This window comes from Sus scrofa, chromosome 9, assembly GCF_054392235.1.
Source record: "Sus scrofa isolate SSC_HxYL_T2T_F1_AM1 chromosome 9, Sscrofa_HxYL_maternal_Yorkshire_Landrace_v2.0, whole genome shotgun sequence".
Taxonomy (NCBI): Eukaryota; Metazoa; Chordata; class Mammalia; order Artiodactyla; family Suidae; genus Sus; species Sus scrofa.
The window spans coordinates 104,392,903-104,420,871 of NC_139391.1; the positions used below are offsets into that span (position 1 = coordinate 104,392,903).

The 27,969-nt window shown below is 34.0% G+C and overlaps 1 protein-coding gene across 5 annotated transcripts; it reads right to left on the reverse strand.

Annotated features, from left to right (window-relative positions):
- On the reverse strand, nt 1-27,969 carry LOC106504983 (platelet glycoprotein 4). Of its 5 annotated transcripts, XR_014816021.1 has the most exons (6): nt 27,852-27,969; nt 22,914-23,008; nt 12,896-13,056; nt 10,273-10,348; nt 8,419-8,564; nt 1-3,160 (listed from the first exon to the last, which is right to left on the reverse strand). XR_014816021.1 is itself a non-coding variant. In XM_084977319.1 (4 exons), exons 1-4 carry the CDS (start codon nt 13,188-13,190, stop codon nt 3,108-3,110), a joined length of 378 nt encoding a protein of 125 aa, XP_084833445.1. In that variant the 5' UTR covers nt 13,191-13,236; the 3' UTR covers nt 1-3,107. The 5 variants fall into 5 exon arrangements, 1 of the variants encoding a protein (XP_084833445.1); XR_014816020.1 differs by lacking the exon at nt 27,852-27,969 and having other exon boundaries at nt 22,914-23,011; XR_014816019.1 differs by lacking the exons at nt 10,273-10,348; nt 27,852-27,969 and having other exon boundaries at nt 22,914-23,011.

The window sequence follows — 27,969 nt, forward strand, 5'->3', positions numbered from 1 at the left end:
TTTTCATTGTATACTCATTTATTTTACTTCAATCTGTATGCACAATATGAAATTATAAAAGCAATAAACATCACATCAGCACTCACTAAGATAATTTCTACCTGGCCAAGGAGGTTAATTTTACTAGTAACTTGATTTATGAACATTTCTGACTGTATTTAATAGCTACATTATGAAAATAATCCAAAATGATAGGAGTACTTTCTACTTCTAAAATAAAAACATTGAAAACTAACACAAACCTGACATTTCTGTGTGGTTTTGTTCTCTCAAAATAATTATATAATTCATAACATGTAAACTCACCCATATGAGTAATGGAAACAGATAAAAATCTCAATAATCTAGATACATACTCAATTTTCAAACATCAGGAGCTTTCTTTTTATACAAAGAAGCTTCTGGTGACTAATTGATAAAAACACCAACTTCATTAAGCCAAAGAAAAGGCACCAGATAGTTCTTCAGATTTCTTCAGTGAAAATAACTATGAAAAAAATATATATTAATATATTACACATACATAACAGGAATGTTAGTAAATACTAGTGCAAATAAATGTTCAGAAATTTGCTCTTGCAACTTGGTTAAGTTCCTTGATTTTGTTCCCTGCAACAAATGATTTAAAGTTTAATCTGGCTGTTTCTCAGACATCTTTCACTCTTAAAATCTTTCTGATACAGATTTCTAATTAGATTGACTTTTCCTAAGCATATATTTCTTTTTTAATAAATTATATCCAGGAAACTAAAATGTGAATTCTAGAAACTATGGTCTTGGAAATATTTTGACAGCTTATAAAATTAGAAATACCACCAAAGATTCATTCCTCAATATCTGTAAATACCATTTTAATATACACTAGATATAATTCTAAATTACAAATAAAAGTTACAAGAATTTAATAACTATTCAATGATTGTAAGCCAAAGAGGAGTTGAAGTTTTACATTCTTTCCACTTACTTTCATAGATACACTACATTTTTACAAGAAAATACTTAAAATCATAATGAAACTTATTCAATGGACTCACTCAGTTTTTCTTGTTGTCTTTACCAATAAGTTGATCTACAGCCATTTTACAAATTGTAAAATGAATCCAGTTATCTAAAAACAGATCAACCAAAAATAATTACCAACTTCCTTTAAATAAAAATATTTTATAATATCTAGAAATTATTTTCACTCTTATGTAGAACTTAAGGTGAAGCTGTATTACTTGAAACTTGTGAAAGTTATTAAATAATTAATTGGATATATCAAATATTACAAACATAACTCTCCATAATTACACTTCACATTTTTATATACACAGGCATATACATGTACATACACATAATTCCTTTCTCCAAACCAATGCCATGGTTTTTGTTAGCTTTGTGATATTTATCTGAACTGGTTTTGGAGAATCAACAACAGTAGTGAAACCTAGAGCTCATATAGTAAATTTAAATCCTGAACTACACATTGTCAAATATATATTCACTCAGAACCCACGTGTCATCAGTATAATTGTAATACTACTTCTATCATTATTTAAACTGAACCATTGTGGTCATGAAGATTCTAAACTCATGCACTTTCCCCATTTCTCTTCCAGTTTCTGGTTAACACTGCTTTTATCAGGATTGTATAAATGTTGTTTGCTGTTGGAGTTGCTGTTGTGGCTCAGTGGTTAACGAATCCAACTAGGAACCACGAGGTTGCGGGTTCAATCCCTGACCTTGCTCAGTGAGTTAAGGATCCAGTGTTGCCATGAGCTGTGGTGTAGGTCGCAGATGCTGCTTGAATCCCATGTTGCTGTGGCTGTGGCATAGGCCGGTGTCTACGGCTCCAATTGGACCTCTAGCCTTGGAACCTCCATATGCCACGGGAGCGGTCGTAGAAAAGGCAAAAAGACAAAAACAAAACAAAACAAAACAAAAAAACTCAAAAGCAAATACAGATTGCCTAAAGGCAAATAACTTCGCATAATCTGTTGTCAAATGTAACATTTTAAGAAAAATTTGTTCTCTTAGCAGAGAGAGAGAGAAGCCAGTTTAAGTTTTGTACATAGATAATATAAAAATCAATACAGATAGTGTTCACAATCTTATAGGATCTTTAATTTTAAATAATTACTCAGTTATCTGTAGGAAAATATGAAACATTAACATATATTGATATTTCAAACAAGTTTCAGAAAAGAGAACATTTTTAGAATCCTGCTCCTTGTTTATATCAAAAGTGACAAATATTTATATTTTATCACAAATATATTTCCATTTTTAGATAGTGTATCAGAAGTCCTTGAGAACTGAATTCTTTTAATGCTTAGGAGGTGGAGTTTATAAAACTATCCACCACAAATTACTTATACTCATTCATATAGGTCCATCTTTCCATAAAGACTATAGTCCTCAACTGCATACACTGAAGGCAGGATTAGTAAAAAGCAGTAGCTGTCAGCTTGGCTCTTTGAGCCAAAATAGTTCCAAACTCAGTTCTTTGCTGCAGGGAAATGGGGAATCCTGGAACAGGGATGGTATAAAGTATATAAAAAAAAAAACAACACAAGACTGAAAGTGGGGGACAAGGAGGCACTCTTTTCCGGAGAACAAAAGGCCCTGGCTTTAGCCCACACAACTTTTATTAAGGAAGGTGCCATATATAGATTAGTAGGCAGGAGCAGCTGTAGGCAATGACAAGGCTACCTCTTAGTGAATAATAAAGGAAACTATTAGCACTGGTGCATACCTCTAGCTGCATATACTGCAGCTACTTACAGAATAGCATAGTTTATGCATAATATCTTTGAAGGATCCCTGTACTCTAGAACTCTGTGTCAGCAGATATTTGCCTTCAGCAGAGTTGAGCTGTTCAGTGATCTCTGACATCTCCTTGTTTTTTATTTATTTGTTGCATAAGAACAGTCATAGTAAATACTGATTGCAGGGCATTTATGTGGTTTCTATGGATCATTCCAATTCTGGAGACCATGTCCATAGCAGGTCTTCAAGGTGAACTGTTACATTTATTGGGTAGGGGTCTGTCTCCTTCCTCCTGGGAACCTGTCATTCCAGCTGATTTTATATGGGATAGGGGGTGACGGTCCTCTCTTCTGTAGCTACTTCCTGTTGGTTAGAGGTGATGTGCTGGGTGGCTGGACATAATAGGTTCCTACAATAGAGGACGGGAAGAAGAGAAAAAATTAAACAGAGTTGGAATTTTGGTTGATACTGGTATTGTTGAAAGAGGATTGTAGTGTTATCTAAGTAGGTTTTAATATTTGATGTGGTATTAAGACATAAAGAACAGGAGCTATTAGTCCTTATACATGTTGTCTCCTTTCTGTTGTTAGCAGAGGAGACTTTTAAAATATAAGGTTGCAGCTGTCAGCTGATGCTGCTTTGAGAATACCTGGTGGCCTCAAGTCTGACAGGGCACATAAACCTTATGGTCTTAGCAATACAAAGACTTGTCTAAACTCGTCTAAAGCTAATCCCATAATATTTCCTAGTATTGTCTTGGATGTCTGATGCACAGCTACTCCATTCTGCCTTTTCTTTCTAATGGCCAATGCATATGCCACTGTTAATGATTTCTGCTTTTCTAGATATGAGAAAAATGCAAGAATCTGGGCCCATAAAAATCCTTGCCTGAAATCTAACTGAAAGCCTGTCTTGTCAGTTTTCCCAGAGTACAGATTGCCTCACTCCTGGGCTCCACACTGAACTCTGCTCAGGGGTGCTGTGGGTCAGCAGATGCAGTGGCTCATGTTTTACTCCATGTAGAGCCTGATGGCAAGTTCCAAACTTCAGTTCACAGTGCTCTCCCATGGTCATAGATTCGACCATAGTTTTGGGAGGCATTTCATTACCATTTTGTCCCACAGTGCTGGGAATGAATATTCCTAGATCTGGCAAAGATTTCACTGACAGGCAATTCAATGTGCTATTACTGGACTAGGCCTTATTATCAGTAGCCAAAAGTCTCTGGACCACCTATCTTCTTAGTCTGTTATAGTCCAGGAAAATATTCCCTCTTGTTGCATTTTCCCATATCTAGAGATCACTGACCTCATATGGAACTGTATATCATTCTATCAGAGACTCAATTACAAATTCAGCAATGCAAGAAATAGCAATTTTGTGAAAACAGTTAATAAAAATAATATACATAGTATTAGTAAAGTCATAAACAAAATTTTAAAAGCTTTCATCCTGTTAACATTATATGAAAATGTATTTATGGTCTGGGTCAGAGCAGATTTTAACCAGCCAGGTGAGGGGATCCCATCTAGTAACATCAATAATAAGAGCCTTGGAGGGGAGAAACCCACCAGTGTAAATCAGAAGTAAAACAAATAACCATACATGTCAGCTGTGACAATCTTGGGATAGCAGTCTACTTCTGATGTTGTCTTCTTGTTGGGGAATGGCTAGGATTGTCAGTTTTGGAAAATGAGACACATGACCATGGGGAGATCTCAACAAGCCTTTTTACTTCTGGTGTGGGTACTCAAAAAAGCATGTGCTCAAAGAAGAAAAGACCCTCCCTATTTATCCCTAACACAGGTGATGTACCTGTCCCCTTCCCATGGTCAGGTCAGGGTGCACATTCTTCCTGGTTGGCTAATTGAAACATACTGTTGCTGGAAGAAGAGGTAAAGAGGAGGGGGTTGCAAGAGGGCGTTTCAGCCGAAATCGGAGCAAAATGGAGTAATGAAGATTTCCTTTGATAGAAAAGACATTGTTACTTCTCATTCTTTTTGTCCATGCTTTGTTGTTTTTGTTATTAGAGCCTTGTTTTAGGATGAATTTGAAGTCAGTAGTTCTCTCTGTAGACTAGTCCAATGTAGAGACCCTTCTTAAGTGAGAAATATAAATTCAAGTTAATTTTCTTCACTTTCTTTGTGCATATGGCACTTACAAATTCCTGATAAGAAACCTTTTATTGGGAGTTCCCGTCATGGCTCAGGGGTTAACGAATCTGACTAGGAACCAACATCCCTGGCCTTGCACAGTGGGTTAAAGATCCAGCCTTGCTGTGAGCTGTGTTGTAGGTCACAGATGCAGCTCGGAGCTGCCATTTCTATGGCTCTGGTGTAGGCCGTTGCTACAGATCCTATTAGACCCCTAGCCTGGGAACCTCCATGTGCTGTGGGTGCAGCCCTGAAAAGACAAAAGACTGAAAAGACAAAAGACTTTGGGAGTCATGTTAAACTACAGATTGTGATTCAGTAGGTCTGTATTGGCATATGAGATTATGCATTTTTAACAAGTTGGCAGTTGATGCTGAGGCTACTGAATCAGATTTCAAACAAAGAAGCAGACATTAAAACATTTATATTTTCCTAGCTAAGTTTAATTAGGTCCCATTTGTTTATTTTTGTTTTTGTTGTCAATACTCTGAGAGGTGGACCTGAGAAGATGTTGCTGTCGTTTATGTCAGAGAATGTTTGGCCTATGTTTTCCTCTAAGAGTTTTATAGTGTCTGGTATTATATCTAGGCCTTTAATCCATTTGGAGTGTATTTTTGTGTATGGTGTTAGGGAGTGTTCTAATTTCATTCTTTTCCATGTGGCTGGCCAGGTTTCCCAGCACCACTTATTGAACAAGCTGTCCTTTCTCCATTGTATATCCTTGCCTCTTTTGTTGTAGAATAGTTGGCTGTAGGTGCATGGGTTTAATTCTGGGCTTTCTATCCTGTTCCACTGATCTATATTTCTGTCTTTGTGCCAGTACCATACAGTTTTGATGACTGTTGCTTTGTAGTGTAGTCTGAAGTCCAGGAGCCTGATGCCTCCAGCTCCATTTTTCTTTTCCAGGATGTCTTTGGCTATTCTGGGTCTTTTGTGCTTCCAAACAAACTTTAAACTATTTTGTTCGAGTTCTGTGAAAAATGTCCTTGGTAATTTGATAGGGATTGCATTGAATCTGTATATTGCCTTAGGTAGTATAGTCATTTTGATAATATTAGCTCTTCCAATCCATGAGCATGGTATATCTTTCCATCTATTGTGTCATCTTTGATTTCTTTCATCAGTGGCTTATAGTTTTCAGAGTACAGGTCTTTTGTCTCTTTAGGTAGGTCTACTCCTAGGTATTTTATTCTTTTGGATGGGATGGTAAATGGGATTACTTCCCTAATTTCTCTTTCTGCTCTTTCATTGTTAGTGTATAGAAATGCCATCAATTTCTGTGTATTAATTTTGTATCCTGCAACTTTGCCAAATTTGTGGATGAGCTCTAACAGTTTTCTGGTAGAATCTTTAGGATTCTCTAGGTGTAGTATCATGTAATCTGCAAATAGTGATAGTTTTACTTCTTCCTTTCCAATTTAGATTCCTTTTATTTCTTTTACTTATCTGATTGTTGTGGCTAAGACTTCCAGAACTATACTGAAGAGTAGTGGCAAGAGTGGACATCCTTGTCTTGTTCCTGATCTCAGCAGGAATTTTTTCAGCTTTTCACCATTGAGAATGATGTTCTCTGTGGGTTTGTCATATATGGCCTTTATCATGTTGAGGTAGGTTCCTGCCGTGCCCACTTTCTGAAGGGTTTTTATCACAAATGGGTGTTGGATTTTGTCAAAGGCTTTTTCTGCATCTATTGAGAGGATGGTATGGTTTTTATCCTTCAGTTTGTTAATGTGGTGTATCACACTGATGGATTTGTGAATATTGAAGAACCCTTGCATTCCTGGGATAAATCCCACTTGATCATGCTGTATAATCCTTTTAATGTATTGTTGGATGTGATTTGCTAGTATTTTGTTGAGGATTTTTGCATCGATGTTCATCAGTGAAATTGGCCTGTAGATTTCTTTTTTTGTGGAATCTTTGTCTGGTTTTGGTACCAGGGTGATGGGGGCCTCATAGAATGAGTTTGGGAGTATCCCTTTCTCTGCAATTTTTTGAAATAGTTTCTCTAAATGTTTGGTAGAATTCGCCTGTGAAGCCATCTGGTCCTGGACTTTTGTTTGTTGGAAGTTTTTTAATCACAGTTTCAATTTCAGTTCTTGTGATTGGTCCATTTATCTTTTCTATTTCATCTTGGTGTAGTCTTGGAAGATTGTACTTTTCTAAGAATTTGTCCATTTCTTCTAGGCTTCACATTTTATTGGCCTATAGTTGCATATAGTAGTCTCTTATGATCCTTTGTATTTCTGTGATATCCATTGTTACTTCTTTTTCATTTCTAATTTTATTGATTTGAGTATTCTCTCTTTTTTTCTCAATAAGTCTGGCTAAGGGTTTATCAATTTTGTTAATCTTTTCAAAGAACCAGCTTTTTGTTTCATTGATCTTTTCTATGGTTTTCTTTGTTTCTATTTCATTGATTTCTGCTCTGATCTTTATGATTTCTTTTCTTCTACTAACTTTAGGTCTTGTCTGTTCTCTCTCTAGCTGTTTTGGATATAAAGTTAGCTTGTTGCTTTGAGCTTTTTCTTGTTTCCTGAGGTGGGCTAGTATTGCTATAAACTTTCCTCTTAGAATGGCTTTTGCTCCATCCCATAGGTTTTGGAGTGTCATATCTTTGTTGTCATTTGCTGCTAGGTATTTTTTAATTTCCTCTTTGATTTCTTCAGTGATCCATTGGTTTTTTAGTAGCATGTTGTTGCGTCTCCACGTGTTTGTGCTTTTTGCAGTTTTTTTTCTTCTTGTGATTTCCAGCTGTATAGCATTGTGGTCAGAAAAGATGCTTGATATGATTTCAATTTTCTTAAAGTTACCGAGGTTGGATTTGTAGCCCAGGATGTGATCAATCTTAGAGAATGTTCCATGTGCACTTGAGAAGAATGTGTATTCTGTTGCTTTTGGATGGAATGTCCTATAAATATCTATTAAGTCCATCTGGTTTAATGCTTCATTCAGGGCCTGTGTTTCCTTATTGATTTTCTGTCTGATTGATCTGTCCATTGCTGTAAGTGGGGTGTTAAAGTCCCCCAGTATTATTGTGTTATTGTCAATTTCTCCTTTTAAGGTTTTTAGCACTTGCCTTATATATTGTGGTGAACCTATGTTGGGTGTGTAGATATTTAAAATTGTTATATCTTCTTAATTGGATTGATCCTTTGATCATTATGTAATGTCCTTCCTTGTCCCTTAAAATATTCTTCATTTTAAAGTCTATTTTGTCTGATATGAGTATTGCTACTCCAGCTTTTCTGCCTCAGTGTGAGCCATAGGGAGGAGTCTTTCAAAGTTACATCCGACTTTTTCATGACAGTAGTGTAAGTGGTCTTCTAATGCAGTTGGTAATGATATGATCTTGTCTTTCTAAGTGACTGTCACTCAAAATAATGCCATAAGAACACATTTTTATAAAAATGACAAAATAAAGAATATCTAATGATAGTTCTAATTATTGGATTACTTGCAGTGGATTCTAGAGTATTTAAAAAACAAATAATATTGCTGTTTGTCTACTCACTGCCACAGCCAGATTGAGAACAGTGAAGGTGTCTTTCTCTTCCAACTGATAGTGAGGGTTCAAAGATGGCACCATTGGGCTGTAGGAAAGAGATTGTGTGGGTCTCAGGGTCCTGGGTTATATTTTCCTTGGCTAAATAACGAACTCTGAAAAACAAATATATAAAACTCAAAATAATTGTTTCAAGTGAACATGAAGTCTCAAATACCATCCATTCATGCATGAAATAATTGTTGAGTATGTTTCATATGTTAGAAATTATGTTCAACAAGTAGGTTAAATGATAAATAAGCCAATGCTGTGACTCTAGCTAATTAGAGAAGGGAGAGGTTCCTTAAATTTGCATTTAAGGAAGCAATGGGGAGAAGTAATATGTGTTTTTATTGTAGTTTCCACAGAGTCTACGTGAAAACAAGGAACAGAGACAAACATGTTTGGGATGGTTATGGTGGTATAATGGACAAAATATAATTATACATAAGTGGTCTGATGACAAGGAGAAGTTTATTTAGGCAAAACAGGGTAGAATGTAACATGTATAAGATAAAAAGTAAAAATGTGGTATGGTTTTAGAAATGTAAATATTTCAATAGTGTTGGTTTAAAGAGTCAGAGGAAGTAGAGTGGTAGACATATAACCACCAAAATGAGCAAGATCTCAAACATAAAAGGGTTTGCATCCTATGCTCAAATGTTAAGCCTTTTTTTTTTTTTTTTTGTCTTTTTTTTTTTTGCCTTTTCTAGGGCTGCTCCTGTGGCATATGGAGGTTCCCAGGCTAGGGGTCCAATCAGAGCTGTAGCTGCTGGGCTACGCCAGAGCCACAGCAACACCAGATCTGAGCCACGTCTGTGACCTACACCACAGCTCACAGCAATGCCAGAACCTTAACCCACTGAGCAAGGCCAGGGATCAAACCTGTAAACTCATGGTTTCTAGTCAGATTCATTAAACACTGAGCCATGCCAACAACTCCAAATGTTAAGCTTTTATCCTAAGTGTCAGGTGGAGAGGGTAGAGAAGGAAGTGTAAGGCATGTTTTTTTAGTATTAGAACAACTGTTCAAAGTGCACAGCATTTTTTGCACTGACTTTTCAATAATTTCCAGTATTTTAATGAGATTAAAGATAACTGATGGATTATAACTTCCACTTTGCAAATCAATTCCCCTCCATCATTCCCCATGTTTATTGAATATTTGTAAGTTCTATTCTCCTACCTCTAAAATTTCTAGGCAAAGTATCAACTATTTTTTAGGAATGTAGTAAAAGGTGATTATTATGGAAAACAATTTTTTACAAGCACAATATATTTCTGAGGTGATATAAATGTTACATTATTCATTGCTCTATCACATATCTGAATGTCTATTACATAAGGTTACAGCAGTGACCTGTTGTTACCTAAGATAAAAACTATAAAAAATGGGACCGAAATATAAAAACAAAACAGAAAAAAACACACTTGATTTCAATCATATATAATAAAAATATAAATTCTTGTAGGATAAACATGAGTGTTTTTCATCCCTAAGCACAGTGTCTCAATAAACATTTTTGAATGAATAAATTAATCATTTTAAAAGAAAATTCACAAATGATAGAAATATATCTTATTTCTAACAGAGTTTCTTCAATGTTTTCTTATTTATTCTTCTTGGAGTACTGTAAACATAACAAAGAATATAAAAATCTGAAATAGTACCCTGCACAGTCTATTACTAGTCAATTACTATTTTCTCTTATACGATTGTATTTTTAAATTATACTATATATTACTAACATTTAAAATGAAAATAGTTTAATCTTCAGGAGCATTTATATATAATTGTTGAAATAATAGAAAAATAATTCTCACCTACATACTTTGTTGTACTTAAAACATTCTATCAGTAGATGGCACCCACTAAGAGAGAAATCCTTCAAGCTGTGACCTGTTCAGAATACATTTTTAAAAAGAGAACATAATCACTCAAGTTTTATTTGAAAATTAGAATATGTAAGGGTTTTAGAAAATGTAAACTAATACGGTCAAAGAGAGGAATTTACCTCAGATTTAGGCCAGGACTGCTTTCTAAGTAATCCTGCCAAAATAAAGTTTTTTTAAAAAAATGTTTTATGGTAGATCTGAGAATACTCTGAAGAATTACTAGGTCTTCATAGAGATGGTGTGGGTTGGAATATGTATGATTAGGATCTCAATCCAGGCAATTTCATGCTTTGACCCCTGTCATGCCCTGTCAATCAAAGTTCCATCAAGGTCACTTTAACAGTCAAAAGCCAAACAAGCCTTTGGTTCTCTTTGAGGAAGGACATCCTCCTCCACTTCCAGTTTCAACTGATTTCAGAGTACAATTCATGGGGAGGCTGGTTCACCTCAACACATGGAAGACTCAAACTATTAACTTTTTCTGAAAATTTGTTTTCTCATTATTTAAGGCATCTGAGCAGACACTAGGACTCCTTTTGGAGGTATCATGAGACAAGATGACTCGTGGTTGATCATAAAATCCTTTAACTCTGTTAGATAAAGAGTTTATTGTTGATATACTTTAGCTGCAAATCCAACTTCTCTTCTCCGACCCTCCCCTCTTTGCTTTTCCAAATAAATCAGTTATATCTATCCCACCCCCTTTGAATCCCTTAGAGACATGGGTTAAAGCCTCTAAGAATAAAATTTATATTAGCTGTCACCTCTCCGAGCAGGACTAGGATAGGACTCAATATCATGTGTATGTTTTCTCACACCCCAATTAACACACTTAAAAGTAAAAACATAACCCTTTCTAGACAAACAATCATAATACCCCCAATCTGTGATGAATTCTCAAATTCTAATAAGTATTCTCTTTCCTTACGTGAATTAGCTCAATTAGTCATGATTTCTAAAACAATTATGCTTTGATTCTTATTAGGTCATGTGTGAATTCCAGATTTTCCTAGGTACATATCATAGTTACAACATATTTTTGGAGTTTAGATATTCATATATGCTTTTGATAATAATATAAGAACTATTAGACCATGAAGAAAATCAAAGTATTTCCAAAGGTAAGACTTTTTTCTGTAACAAGGACAATCAACTTTTATTTGACAGAGTTGTGAATAGTCACAGACATGTTCCTGGAGACAGGGAATTTGAGGATAGTTACTAGGACAGAATAGTCAATAGGCCTTTGCAACTGATTGATCATGATACTAGGCAGCAGGCATTACCCTCATAAGCACTGTTACTTCATTATATTTGATTGTAAGTTGTCAATCTAGAAACATAATGCATGGAGAGGAAATAAAATATATAATTATAAATTAAAACAAATGGGCAAGTAAAACTGAATTATAAGAAATCACTACAAATAGTAAATTTTATGACATGATTGACCAGTGTTTACCTAGTTAGAATTATTATTGAGGAAAAATCAGCATTTGTATAACAAATGATGCATTAGGACTTAACTCTATTCCCATATAGATAATTTAAATATATTTCTAGACTTGGATAAAGTTAGGATTTTCAGCATCTCAATTTTCTCTTTTCCTACTTGATAGTTAGAAAAGACACTCTGTATTTTAGATAGGAGAAAGTCTATTATAAAATCTAGAGTTATCAGTTTCTAAGTTTGTGTGAACATATGCTAATCATTTCATATGCTCTGGTATCAGTTTTTATAATTTTTAATTTACAAAATGAATGTTCTGGTTAATTATTTCCTTCTAGTTCTAATAACCTAAAATTCTATTTAAAAAGTACGTTAAACTATTAAGGCATATGAGATAAAGATGTAGTTTATTTAGTCCCAGTAATGAGGAAAAGATAAGAATAAAACTACTGAATAAATAAAAACACCCATACAACCTGGGCTTCTCTCCAAACTAATACAAATTAGTTTGAAGAGAAACCCTTAGCAGGTATTATAGCTATTAAAATCAGTTTCTTCCTGGGATTCTCAAAATTATGTGTTGAAATCAACCATTATGTTTGTAAAACTTATTACCAGGGTCTAATCCCAGGTTCTCTTGAATCATTAGGTCTAAGATGGGGCCTGAGAATTTGCATTTCTCAGGTGATGCTGATAGTACTGTTCCAGGAGCTGTACTTTGAAAACCACTCATATAACCAACACATTCAATTTTAGTCTTTTTAAAATACTCTCTGGTTTTTAAAATTTTGATAGTTTTTTCCATTTTGAATGCATATTTTTGAGTTGTTGACAATATATGCTGTAAGTGTACAGCACCTGTAAATTCCTAAATCTAAGGAAGTTAATTAATGCTGGCAAATTCATAATAAAAATCTGCATTTCTTATCATCATTAAATCCTTAGGTTAGGATTTTAGGTAGGCAGAAAAAATTTCAATGTATATTAGTGGCAAGAAATTAGTAAGTACATTTCAGTACAATGGCATTTGTTAAATGAAAACTTTTCAGAAATATTTATGGTCAAGGAAAGAGTGCCACCCATCCATGGCGACTTGCTTACCTGTACGTGTAAGGACCTCTTTGCTCAACTTTAATTACGCTGCTATTAATTGCTACTTCCTCTGGATTCTGCACATCAAAGATCCAAAACTGTCTGTAAACTTCTGTGCCTGTTTTAACCCAATTTTTAAAAGCAATTGTACCTTCTTCAAGGACAGCTTCCTATGAAAAAGAAAACGATTTTTTTTTTTTTTGTAATAAATATGGGCACTTGCGGGAGATAAAACCTTTAGTTAATCAATGAAAGGACCAAGCTAAAGGACCTTTTAAATAAGCACCTTTGCAAACTGCCACATACTCACAACAAAAATGTTTTCAACAAATTATAGCAGTCTCTTTCAGTTAACCTCTTACAGAGAGAATCATTGTGTAATGCTGCAGACATGTCTGCTGATTTTAAGGCCAACCATTGGCAAACTTTAGAGTGACTCTAAGGCAATATTGTGACAGTTTCTAACATGATTTATTAAGCAACTTTTATTAAAAGTTTCCCCAAAAATTCTTATCAGGTCAACCATTAACTCTTCTTCTGCCCTCAGTGAGTTGGACTAAGGAGGCAGAAAAGAAAAAAAATGAGATAAAAACCTAGTGGTTTTCAGTGCCTTTTCTATTTCTTTAGCAGTTAGTCACTTCAAGGGAAGAAGATCACTAGCACTTGTTACATTAAGAAAAACACACATTTGATGTCTCCCCTTCCAAAGCCTGCTCAATGTGGCTTTCCCGACTCTTAATACATTTGCAACAGCCTAGCAGTATGTTTCCAAAAATGAGAATAGTCTAAGACATTAATATTAGGTTACTATTTTTTAGATAAAAGGATAAAATAAGTAAGTTGTACTATTATTCTTCTGCAAAATCCATTAAAAATCCTTGATGCCTCTTGTGATGAATATAGGGAAATAAAAAAATACCAATGACAGGATCAGGAAACACTACATGAGAAATTGGCTCTTGTGCTTCCGGGCTATGGGACTGCTTGTTTCCTTCAACTGGGAGCAGCAATTTGTAGAATGACGGATCAGAAAAAGACACTGAGTGTTAAGCACACTTTCTAGGAAAGCATGCTGAGGTCTGAGAAACCAGGTGGCTGGCCCACGGGTAACCTAGACAAGTAGAATCATGACAAGGATCCTAGTCTTCCACCCTTAAGCTAGTCCTCTTATACACTGGGCTTTTATTTTTTTAATTTTTTTTTCCTGTCACCTCTTCACTTACTTGGTAGAAGTCAAATTAAGTTTCATTTCTTCAGGATACTTTATTGCTTAATGCAGAGAATAAGGGAATTCTTTAGAGAAGAACAAGGCATCAACTAAAATGCCTTTACAAAATCCTGTGCTGTTGCAATCCTTTTACACTGATACAAGGAAGCAGCTAATGTGATGTGAGAACTTCTTACGTTTTGCAAATAATTGGCCTTGAAAAACTTTTATTTGCTCTTCAAAAGTCTTATTTATGTAGCAAGGTCAAAAATAAGACAAAATTGCATATAAAGTAATATGGCTATTCTTGTAAATGTAAAAGTTTTTACCCTAAATGATGAGGGTATTATAGCTGAAATATATATAGAAGCTGAAAACTATGTTAGTTTACCCCATTACAAGCGACTTGAGGAGGAGAGAACTCACAGGAACATACACACATATACATGGTTACTCTCACACTATAAGAATCTTAAGGACAAATACAATATCAATTATTTATCATGTGACTCTCAAGACATTTTCAGTTCTTAATGAGTAGAACTCAAATGTTTATGGAATTGAAAAGGGATTGTGATAGAATATATGTGACAGAACAGAAAACTCCCTAACTCTAATGCTTGTGCATCTCATTTAAGTAGACCTTGCAAGTCTATCATGAGTTTCTTCTACAGGCCATGAATCACTTTGTCTTATTTGTTGATCCTGATATTTTTATTTTATTTATTTATGTGGTCTTTTTTAGGGCTGTATCCATGGCATATGGAAGTTACCAGTCTAGGGGTCAAATCAGAGCTGTAGTTTCTGGCCCATACCACAAACAGAGCAATGCTGGATCCTTAACCCACTGAGCATGGCCAGAGATTGAACCCACATCCTCATGGATCCTAGTCAGCTTCGTTACTGCTGAGCCATGACAGGAACTCCAGATATTTTATTATTATTATTTTAAATGTGAAAGTCGAAACACTTTTGAAATGAAGGCACTAAATTATCAGCAGGTTGAGTTAGGATCATCTAATCCCACCCATTTTTTTAGGTCCTAGAGAAACAGATGTCTGATTCTATTTTGTATGATAATATAGAAGTAGATAATGGAGAATCAGGGCATTTCTCTTGTAATTATAAAATTTTGTATAGTTTCCTTAACACCATGAATTGTTCATAGACAAATAGAAAAATATCGAGGGAGTTCCCGTTGTGGCGCAGTGGTTAACGAATACGACTAGGAACCATGAGGTTGCGGGTTCGGTCCCTGCCCTTGCTCAGCGGGTCAAGGATCCGGCGTTGCCATGAGCTGTGGTGTAGGTCGCAGATGCGGCTCAGATCCCGCGTTGCTGTGGCTCTGGCGTAGGCCAGTGGCTACAGCTCCGATTCGACCCCTAGCCTAGGAACCTCCATATGCCACGGGAGTGGCCCAAAGAAATAGCAAAAAGACCAAAAAAAAGAAAAAAAAGAAAAAAAGAAAAAAGAAAAATATTGAATAGTACAAAATAGGAATGCATTTCCTCAGAATGTAACACTAACATATGCACTAGAAAATTGTATAAGCCTCTTTGAGTACCAAGGATAAAGATATCATAAGTTCCTCTAATTTTAAAATGAATCAAAGTATTTATGCCACTGTGAGTATAAGAGGCTTTGATTTTAAATTGACTTTGTACTGCCTGGCCTATATTGTAAAACTTTTGCTAAACGTGAAGTACAAAATTGATAATTATGTATACAGAAAAGTTAATATAACTTATATGTTTCTCTCACTTGGCTGATACGAACAGCAGTATCTGTCCCTGACTTTAAGTATTCAGAGTATCCACGCATGGTAATGATTGGATTCCAGCCTGATGACTCTCACAGGACATGGTCTCCAGCTGGGTTGAAAGCCTAGAAACCTTGCTACATTCATTTGAAAGCACATGTTTGGGGCAGTAATATCTTCTATGTAGTCACATGATCACTTGATTATTGCTGCTATGGAAATATAGCTCTTCACCAACATGATGGGCAACTTCACTGTAACTGCTAAAATGTCCTTGATATCCTCCTATGGTGTGGACTATGTAGGGTACGTAATAGAAAATACATTGTCCCATGTCTCAAGAATCTTGCAGAGGACCAAGGGACAGGATCATGTATAGCATATCTTAATCTCTGAGTAGATTTCCTCATCCTACTCCCAGCCTGACCAAGTACATTGTCTTCACTCAGAACCTAGAATGCAGTGGTTAACAATGAAACTAGAGGTTGTGAGTTTGCTCTCCAGTCTGGGTCTGGTCATGTTTTATCCATTTAAACTTGAGCAGGTTGTGTAATTTCTTTGTACTTCAGTTTCCGTATCTATAATATGGGGATAATAAGAATAATATTATTAGGTTGAAATACATGACATTAGTATCTTTGAAAATCAAAGTGGAACATCATTTAGTTACATATTTATCTCTTAGGGGTGTTATAGGAATTACTAAATGTAAACAATTAGAACAGTGTTAGCACAGAGAAAGCATTCAATAGATGTTGGTTATTATTAAAATTCAAATTCTATCCTCCCTTTAGAGGAAGAACTCTAATCTCATTTACTTCCCAGATTTCTTTAACTACTTCTCTCCTAGGATAATTGTCTAAACCAGTCATGTGGCAATAACTCATGTAAAATCCTATGACACTTTTTTCTGCTATTTCATCATTTTTATATTTATTCTCCATCCAGTGAAATCACAAGTCCCCTAAGAATCAGAAACATACTGAAAATAGTCCTTATCCTCTCCACTCACTACCACAATTTGTTATGCTTAGGATCAGTTACAAGCAGTTTCCCCACGTTCAAAAAATTTTCTCCTATATGTGAGCATTGTGCACATATATATATGTGCATACTGGGAGAAAAAGTGAATTCAAGTATCAGTGGCAGTTACTCTAACATCAAAAGTGGTTTTAGTTTCAGGTTATCAAGTCATCAATTACCTCAGAATAAAATTTGGTGAAATACATTTGTTTCTGAAACTCAGAAATTAGCTTCCAAGAGTTTAAGTAAGAAGCTAAAGTGGGAGATTTTTTATTTGGCATGAAAATTAAAGTTGGACTGGAGGAAGAAGATTACATAGGCTGACCTGCTGCTTCTTAAAACATTTTAAGTGATTTTATTATGGGAATTAATATACAAATATATGAGTGTTTAATTCATCTTATACTGCTGTTTAAATTTACAATTTGATTTAGGTAGTTTCATGTTCTCATTGTCATTAAATTTAGAATACTACAATTTTTTAATAGCCTACACTTCAGGAGTTTCTTTTAGAGCTATCTAGAAACTATAAAAATCTATAAATTATTTTATCATATCTATAAATATCTAAGCATATATTATAAAATTTACATGAATATAAATTAACTTATTATTAAATATGGACTTCTAATTTAAAAATTTTAATGCACAAATATAATTATTTCAGTTTATTTTATCAGAAAACTTTTATTTTGCTACTAAAAGTTCATGTTTTTCAAGAATGGGGGAAGAAAGTGATGGCATGTTTGAATATTAGTCTTTTAATTGGAAAAAAATCTTCAAATCCCTTCTTGGTATTGTATATCTAATATCATAGGGAAATTAAATAAATATTCATTTAAAATGGTCTGCGTTATACCATATTCATGAAATATTTATCAAGTGATATTAACAATGTTAAGTAGTAAATTATCCTTTGTAAATGGTGCCTGAACTTTGACCTTTTTCTGAAGTCCTTTGATAATTTCTACATTCCACATTTGTAGCAGTTCATGCCACTGACTTTTAGTCTCTCTAGCAAGATTACATAAACCTGCTAGCTCCACGCAAATCTACTAGGAGTCATAGTCTAAAATACTGGAAAGAGAGTTTTCAGCTATAATCTTTAAAAGTCATAAATCCTTAGAAAACACCCTTTGAAAATGTGTAAATATATAATTCATATATATGTATAAATACATATATACATACTGTATATATTATATGGAAATGAATAATATTACTATGTTGAAATACATGAAATTAGTATTTTTGTATGTATATGTATACATCCAAGTATATACAAAGTAAATTGTAAGGTATTTTCGGCCCTTTCAAATGCTGGTATTAGGTGTCATCTTTTAGAACCAGTAGGTATCACAGAGTCCCAATTCTATACTTTAAAAATTTAGATTACAACACGAGATGATTTTCTGATCTTTTAAAATTTCACAGTTCAAGTTTTTATGGTGTTTGAATACAAGTAATGATTTTCCTAATTTGCTATTAGTTAAAAAATGTGAGCAATCTACAATGAATTTCAATAATAAATAAACAATAGTAAACTAGAACTTGTATACACTTGTAAAGTAACAGCATTTATTTTAGCATAACCTAAATGCTTCCGAAGCAGAGGTAAGACTTGGCTCTTTGTGTTTACACGTAATTCAGAGATTGACTTCTACCGCATTCCAGACATATATATTAGTATATATACTTCTACTGGAGTATATATATTTCTACTGTATGCCAGATATATAGATATATGTATATATCTCTGTATATATGCCAATATCATTTAAAAAATACTTTTGTAAACTAAATAAAAATGATATAGTTTTACTTAAATAAAAATAGTTCCAGCATCTTTATGTGATTGAAATGGACAGGGTTATGTGGCTCTATGGAATTCTGAGAGCAAAATCAGCCTTAGTCTTTAAAGTACCCATGACCCCTGACCCCTGAAGGGATTCTAATGATGTCTTAGTCTGTGAATATTCAGCTGGATTACAATGTAGTGTAAAGACTGCAGATAACCCTCATTTCAAAAACAAGAAAAAGCACTCTATTTATTTCATTCCTGCTTATTATCCTACTGAAATTATACTTTCCTAATCATTAGTGCCCATATTCTCTTATTTCCTTAATTTTCATCTGCCTGAAGTTATCTTATTCTCTATTTCCTTGAGTTCCACCTCCCATTAACTTCCAAAAACTTACTCTTGTTTTCATTTCATTATATAAAATCATTGCTCTCCTTTTCCTGTTTTTGTTTTCCTACCTACCCCTGAATGCACAAATCCTTTAGTAATTTCTCTGCTCTTTTATTCCTACCTTCAAACTCTCTAGAAAGCAAGTCTATTTGCTTTTATCTGTAATCTCCATAGTAATCATCAAATTTCTCTGAGCTCTGACCTTTGAAATATACACTTATAAAACCTCTCTCCTTTTCTCCTAAGATACAGATTCCTATCAATAACTCAGGTACACATCTTGCAGTTTGTTATTTTTATTCCTCTCTCCCTATTCAGTCCCTTCAATTCTGCACCCCATCACCCTTCAATTCTGTGTGCTCCCCACACCAGGCCAGAGTGCCTTTTGTTATGTCAAACTACAACAGCATTTTAAATTCTCCTTGAAAGTGGTTATGTCCTACAGAGTTTTTTCCTGGGTTTCCTGGTTTGGTCTCCTTACTTTCCAATACTTTGTGTTGTAGAATTACAGAGTACAAGACTGTGCACCTCATTCACTCTCTGCTTTCAGGTTGCCTAGGTTTGGAAACTGACTCTTCTTCCTTTTGGCGAGGTGAACTGGCAATTTGATTGACAGTCTTGTGACTGTAAAATGGGCAAAATAATAGAATTTTCTCATAGATGTTTGTAAAGATTAAATGATTAGTATATATGAATCTCTTAGCAACACTAAATAGATGCTTTATTATTTAGCATGTTAATGTAAGATATGGTATATTAGGATATTGTTATGCAGTATATTATTATATAGTATATTTGATATTAGTCTCTAAATGTAGATTTTGTTCTATCTGACACCTACCCGAAAACTTACACCATCTACTTTTACCTATCATACCATTAATTAAATGTTATTCTGCCTGATGCCCAAAGCTTCCTAAACCTAAACACATGTCGTTGTCTTTCTATCTCTCTTGTTAATATTATTTTTTCTCACATTTTCTATATTCTTCTTTCCCTCTTCACAACACTTAGTTGCATTTCTACCCCATTTCTATAGTAGTAATCAGATCTTTGACAATTTTATTGCATCCTTTCTTAGACTTTCAGAATTTTATACTTCAAAATACAACTTGTCTCACCTTCATCCTGAAGTTATTGAATACTCTGAGAAATTCTCTTTCTAAATGACATTTATGTTCCATATTCCACATTTTAGAATTCAATTCTAGAATTCAATTCAGGTCTGTATGTTTTATTTAAATATGCTTTTCCTAATAAAATTTTGTATATGTTGATGAAAAAAAATTTATTTTATTCTCCCTTAGCCTCTGTACAAAAGCAAGCTGTTGATGCCTTAGAACTCTTATTTCCTCAAGATTAATTATTATGAACTTGGAGATAAATATTCAACAGTTAAAATAGATGCTAACACCTCCTGTGCAATCTAACAGTCTATATGCACTAATATTGTTGAATAATAATAATAAAAATAGATGATCAGTATTCAGCTACTGAACATAAATTACATATCAGAAAAAATATCTTTGTCTAAAATGCTGTGCACTGGAAGATTATTGTACATCCTTATTCTGAAGATTTTTCCAAAAGATAAGTTATAGTCTGTCTGTTGGACCCTGTTTTATCTTCACAGAAGATACAGAACAGAAACAGTTTATAGAGAAGAAAGGGTGTAGAACAATGCTGATTCCCTTTCACACTGTTAGACAACTCCTACCTTACAATCGCCCATCTGTCTCGACTGAACTATACTAAAAATAGTAAGATAACTGGAAATTCCAAGGAAGGAGACAATATTTAGATCATAATATATACAATTATTTTGTATTCCTACTAAGAAAAGATGTCAAACATGATCAAATGGATAAGACAGATAACAGTTTTGGCAGGAAAAGGAATTCCAGAGGAATCGGAAGGAACTGGGGTGAAAACTATATTCTAGCTTGTTGTGCAAAGTCTATATATATATATAGTCAGTTTTTCAAAGGTAAAACTGGAGTCAACTTATATGTACATAACATTTCTCAAAGTATTTTCTAAGATTCAAATATAAAACTTCCTCAATAGGAAACATTTACAAGACAATCATACTATTGTGCATACTATACAAAGCAGCTTACCAAAAAAAAAAACTAGAGTTTGCCAATGTACCTACATAAATATTAAACACAATTATATTTACATTTTATATATGCATATATATGAAATGTGATTTACTTTTCTCAGTATTATCAAAAGTGCAACTACTTTGAAAGAGATATCCTAACAAAATACACTTAATTTTTTTATTCAATAGCATATCAGCATACACTTTGAATACAATTAAAAGCAATTATTTCCACTAATTTGCATGCTTACAATGTTTTTTTTTTTTTTTTTTTTTTTTTTGTCTTTTGTCTTTTGTCTTTTGCCTTTTTAGGGCCATGCCTATGGCATATGGAGGTTCCCAGGCTAGGGGTCTAATCCGAGCTGTAGCCTCTGGTCTACACCATAGCTACAGCAACGGGGGGAGCTGAGCCACGTCTGTGACCTACACCACAGCTCACAGCAATGCCAGATCCATAACCCACTGAGCGAGGCCAGGGATCGAACCCTTAACCTCATGGTTCCTAGTCGGATTCATTTCCACTGTGCCACGATGGGAACTCCCATAACTAAAATAATTTTTTTTAATGAGAACTTAGATATTAGATTTAAGATTACAGCGCATTCATACAGAATATACATCACACTTTGAGCATTTCTCAATCACACAGTTTCAGCTGTTCATAACAACCCTTGTGTTCGAGACACAAAATTGAGAATTGCCGTAAAATATAAAAGAGGAACACCAAGCCCAAAAAGGAGAGAAAATAGAATGAATCAGAATGACTAGAAAAATTCTGGATGCTACTTGTGCCTTTTTAATTGTCTTCTGAATAAGCATGTCTCCAACTGGCATTAGAATACCTCCTAATAAGGCCAGGAATGCACCAATCACAGCACCAGCAATGAGCCCAGAGTTTCTGTCACAGCACATTTTTCTTGTTCATGGAAAAACTAAGATTCAGCACCTGCTTTTTTCAAACTATGTGGTCTAAGTAAGGTGGTTCCCAAGAGGTATGTTTCTGTTATTAGAAGGAGATCATAAAATAGAAGCTTAAACATCGGTAGGAAAAGCAAAGGGGGAGGGGGAAGGAGAGGAATGGATTTGGAACTTGGAGTTAATAGATGCAGACTATTGCCTTTGGAATGGATAAGCAATGAGATCCTACTGTATAGCACTGGGAACTATATCTAGTCACTTATGATGGAGCATTATAATGTGAGAAAATAGAATCTGTATATGTATGTGAACTGGGTCACAATGCTGTACAGTAGAAAATTGACAGAACACTGAGTAAACCAGCTATAATAAAAAAATAAAAACCATTATGTAAATAAAAAAAGATCAAATACAAAGAAAACACGCAGCTGAAGCAGATCACTTGTCCAGTTATAAATAAACAGATGCTTTTCTTTCTGCTTTACAAAACTTTCTAGGTCTTCTCCTTTCTGGCTATGAACTACCTAGCAGTGGTAGAAATAATAAATATTGTCACGTTCATTTTTCATTCTTCAAAATCCCCCTTTATAAAATTTTCTTCCTAGTGATCATTAACAAACCGAAACCTTATTGAAGAAGAACATGCTAACTGTACTCACACTGTCTACCTTCCCTCAGCCTGGGACACTTGGGATTTTCACCCTCCAAACACAACCATATGCACCCTGTCTGGAATTCTTCTACAAACTGAATGTTGATGGATGTCTTTTCCTTCTAAATGTGAAGCTCTAAGAAGGTGACAGATGTTTTCTTTACTATACCTTTTCCACAAGTAGACAGCAAGATGAGGATTTTGCAGGAAATGATCTGATGAGGTCTCAGAAGGAATCAATTCTTCTAATCATTTGTAAGATATCTGTCAAAACAGAAAAATATGAATAAATTGGGAAAATACATTCTCTGAAAATTAAAACTAGACTACTCTCTAATATCATCAAGATTATAATCACTATTTAAAGGAAATTCCATTTTCATGAATATTGAGTTTATGCCTAAATCCTATCTTATAAACAGCATTGAAAACACTGAAGTATTTTACAAAAGAGTACTTTATTTTCAATTTCATTTTTAATAACTTTTAGATAATCTAACGTTGAAAAGAAGATATGTAGTATAGCCAGTGCCTAGTTTCTGTGATAGGCATTGCTTCCTTACTGGTCTCCGTGTGTGTGTGTGTGTGTGTGTGTGTGTGTGTGCGCGCGCGCACATCTATTTTTTTCACTATGTTCAAGAGCAATGTTGTTCATTTTGCCATGGGCATCTGACTCATGGGAATTCTTTAAAAATCAACTAGGTTGTGGCAGTATATACAGTATATATTTCACCTAGTCAGTCTGGTTATGTTTATATAATATAAGGTTCTTTCGTAAAGATTAGGAGAAATTCTTAGTGGAATGAGTAGATCATATTATAACAAACTTGACAAGAATTTATTATTCTGATATTGAAAACAATAGGCAGAAATATATTCCATTCATTAGACTGTATTTAAACCAGTGCTCATGGATTGCTTATGCTGTCCCTTCTGGGCATATGTTGAATCTTTTCATTTGCAGCCTGTTCTATACAACAGGAAGGAAATGCAAACACTTTTTTCCAACTATTGCTCTTTTCCTAGTATATTTTGACTGAGACATTTATTTAGAAATTATAATGCTATAAAATTTTGGGATCAGACCACTAAATTATGATGAAGTAAAAATAGACTGTGTAATCTCATGATTTATGTTTTTCAATTAAGAATTTATGATGATTTCAGTTAATTTTAAAAGATGATTTCCTTATAATTGTAACCATTTATCTTTGTTCCATTAGTAAAAATGTAGTATAAAGGCTAATTCAATTAATATTTTGATTAAGGATATCTCTTGTAGTTAAGCTGCTTTGACATATTTTCTTCTCAGCCTTAATTTTCACATATGCACACCAATACACATACCTTCCAGTGTGACACTTCAGAAATAGCTCACCAATACAGGAGTTCAGATAGGACCTATTTTAAACAGCATATCTTATGTATTTTGAAAGATAGTTAAGTTATAATGAAAATATGAACACTGTTAAAGGTATTTCAGAAAAAAATACATGCAAAATAGATACCTAAGTTGACACTGAGCTTACTTGGATCATTATTAATCAGTGGCCTAATGTCATCTGAATCCTCTGTCTGGAGGCAGAGGAAGCTATTAAGCATTCATTCCCATAGACAGCAGTTCCTGAGTAGCTTAGTGCACAAGACCCAGAAAACGCATAGCTAAATAAAATCTGCAACCGTATATTTATATTTTGAGAAAAATATTCACCTGGAACAATAAAACAGAAAAATGCTATACCCATTTCTGAGTAATGAATGTTGGGGTTTTCATTTTAAAAAGATGACGTATGTGCAGTATTTTGAAGGGGTAGGTTTTCTAGGAGGGTATATCTTGCCTTATGTAAATCCACTATAGCACTAGGCAAAATTAGTAGAATAAAAGATAAAATTGTCAATATACTAATGTCGGCGAGGCACAGTTCTTTGGGAACACTTTTTTTCTGAAAGACCAAACAGGGTTTGGAATCAGTCAAAAGGGAATCCTGATATTAGCAGGAGCTAACTATATTGACTGAGGATTAGATAGTAACTACTTATTCTTATTTTCTTAATCAAAACATGAAGAAAACTAAATAAAAGAATCTTAATAACAGGTGAGCTGTATGCAACACATGACAGAGGCCTGTTTACAAGGCATCAAAATGTGTTCCTTCCCATCAGGCCCCTGCCCCTTTTCCATTCTCTGCTCTGGTTACTGCAGATTACGTATCAGCACCAGACACATATTTGACTTTTTTTTTTGTCCTGTCTCTGCATCTGCTGGAACGTTGGTTCCATGGGAGGGGAGGCTCTTATCTATTTAGTTCACTGCTGTATCCCCAGAGCACAGAGCAGTCTCATAGCTATAATCAGTTGAATGAGTGAAGACCCTCAAGATTATAACAAAATAATATTTGAAAGGAGTAAGAATGACCAAAAATGAGAGGTTACTATACTGCTCTTTCATACCATAAGTATACATTGCTTTGAGAGGAACATTTGTTATAGATGTGAATGGACTTAGGTCAGAATTTGGAATTCATCCTTTCTGAAAGTGTATGACATGTGGCTAACAACCTTACTTACTTCTCTTAGTCATAGTGGAAATAGCTCCTTCTCAGAATTGTTAATGAAGATGGAGCATGGTAATATGAAGGACTTAACACAGAGCCTGACATATAGTGTTTGTTTAATAAATGATTGCTATGGTGATCATTGGTAATTTTTTATTTTAGAGGATTTATTAAAGTAATATCAACAAGTAAAAATTATTGAAAATTATAAAAAGTTATAAAATGAGGTCTCATTCCACCACCAATTCTATACCTCAGAAGGGGCCTATGTTTAGTATGTCCCCACTACTACCCACCTAAGTAATTTTATGAATTTTATTTTATTTTTTATTAAAGTATAATTGATTTACCACATTGTCCCAATTTCTGCTGCATAGGAAAGTGACTCACACACACACACACACACACACACACATATATATATATATATAAAATTTCTTTTTTGTATTATTTTCCATTACGATCTTTCCCAGGAGTTTGGAATAGTTCCTTGTGCTGTACAGTAGGAACTTATTGTTAATCCATTCTAAATGTAATAGTTTGCATCTACTAACCCCAAACTCCCAGGCCATCCCACTCCTTCCCTCCTCCCCTTTGGTGACTACATGTCTGCTCTCCATATTCATGAGTCTATTCCTGTTTTGTAGAAAGGTTCATTTATGCCATATTTTAGTGTCCACATATAAATGATATCACATGGTGTTTGTCTTCTCTTTCTGACTTCCTTCATTTAGCATTAGAATTTATAGTGGCATCCTTGTTGCTGCAAATGCCATTATTTCATTCTTTTTAATGGCTGAGTAGTTGTCCATTGTATGTATGTACCAATCCTTTTAATTTTTTTTTGAATTTTAAACTTCTATACATATGCATATGGACTAATACAGTGACTCATACTTTATACGAGTTGCCTCTTTTAACATTAGATGCCTCAGAGATATTCTCATATCATGGATAGTGTAAACTCTCTTTTGTCCATTATTGAAAAATACTCCATGATAAATGCAGTATTGTCTTTTAAATAATCAGTCTCATGTTTAATGGAAATTTAGTTTGTCTGTTTCTCTGATCTTAGAAAAATAATACTAAAAATTCATATTCATAGACTTTATGCACTTGGGTACTAGTAAACAGCAGAAAATGAAATTTCTGGGCCAAAAGCATGTCTTTTTTTTTTTTTTTTTTTTTTTGGTATGGAGAATTTTACCAAATTTCTCATGTATACAAAAATGTGTCAAAATATCTGTCTCCATATATTAATCAAACTGGTTTATACTCAACTTCTAAATTTTTAAAAAGATCTATTTTATTGGTAAATATTTAATTGAGTGAAATATGAGCTATTTTTAAAATTATATAGGCACTTAGATTTTTAATTATTTGTGATAGTATATTTTTTCACTTTTTCCCTTGAGGGTTTGTAATCTGACATACGCATAATAAAAAATTCTGAAAGAAGAATCACAAGACCCAACTTCTTATCACAACTTTGTTTGTATGTTTTGTGAACTGAGAGCACACACTCATTATATTCCTGATTTCCTTTCTTGTCCAAGACAATAACAGAGTCTATCTATATGCTCAAGCTAAAGATCAAATCATGTGGTAGATTTAAATTCTAAAATGTAAAGCTGTATGCAGATCCTACGTAGTAGATAAAAAATTTTTTTTTAGGTAAAAAATTTTAAGTGAGTCATTCCCTGTTTACAGTTGAGCAAATGAGAACAACTTTAGTATCATATGCATTGCAATTCTAGATAAATTATGACGATGATACAGTAACAGAGTTAGCATGTATCCAGGGCTTACTATCTGCTGATTGTCAAAGTAAGTGTTTCACATATGTTATCTTGTTTACCTATCATACGGCTTTACTATGTTCTTTAGACAACTAGTTGAGGCCACACAGCTAATAATGTGCCAAAAAAAGATTAAAACCCCAGATAGATGAACTGAAAACTTATACTCTATTTTTTAAAAAAATGATATCTTGGTCAATATCTTTCTTTAAATATTCTTTTGAAGACATTGGTGCAAATTTAATAACAATTTTAAATAACCTGATATTAGAAAAGAAAACGATATCTAAACAACGAACAAGGAATGCATGATGAACATATTCTGTAAGTGGCAAGTAATAGAATTATTTTGAGATTAAATAAAACAAAATTCATTCTAAAGACCTGTAAACACATATGTTGCAAAGTATCTCAAAACATTATTTACAAATGTAAAACCATAAGGTACAATTTGTTTTATCCCTTTAATCTTGAGCGTAACTAACCACAGAGATGTGCACATATTTATGCACATGCATAACACACATGTTTTTTTTTAAATCGCTGCCTTCTTCATTCATAGTAGTGTTAAATCAATGTCAGGTTATACCTGCTTTATTTGGCAAGGAGAGGCTTCACATACAGGAATAAAAACAAATATATTCATACATAACTAAAAAGATAATATTGCAAAAGACATGACAGTATAGAGTAATGCCAGTGAAAATTTAAGAGGTTAAAATGGAGGTTTCTAAAGATATGAAATAAACTTACCATATGTTTCATAGATGCGGTGGTAGGAGCTATGTGTAAAAGAGATTAAAGAGAGAGTGCCTCTGTATATGTGGATAATTCTCATGTGGGGAGGGCCAGATCAATATGTGAATTTCAT

Bases quoted from the DNA above. Each gene is read 5' to 3' on its own strand.
- LOC106504983 (XM_084977319.1), bottom strand. The intron at 8,565-12,895 runs GTAAGCAAGTCG...TTTGTTTTTCAG, and splicing joins AGAGGTCCTTACACGTACAG to AGTTCGTTATTTAGCCAAGG. The intron at 3,161-8,418 runs GTGAGTAGACAA...CCTCTATTGTAG, and splicing joins TTCTCAATCTGGCTGTGGCA to GAACCTATTATGTCCAGCCA.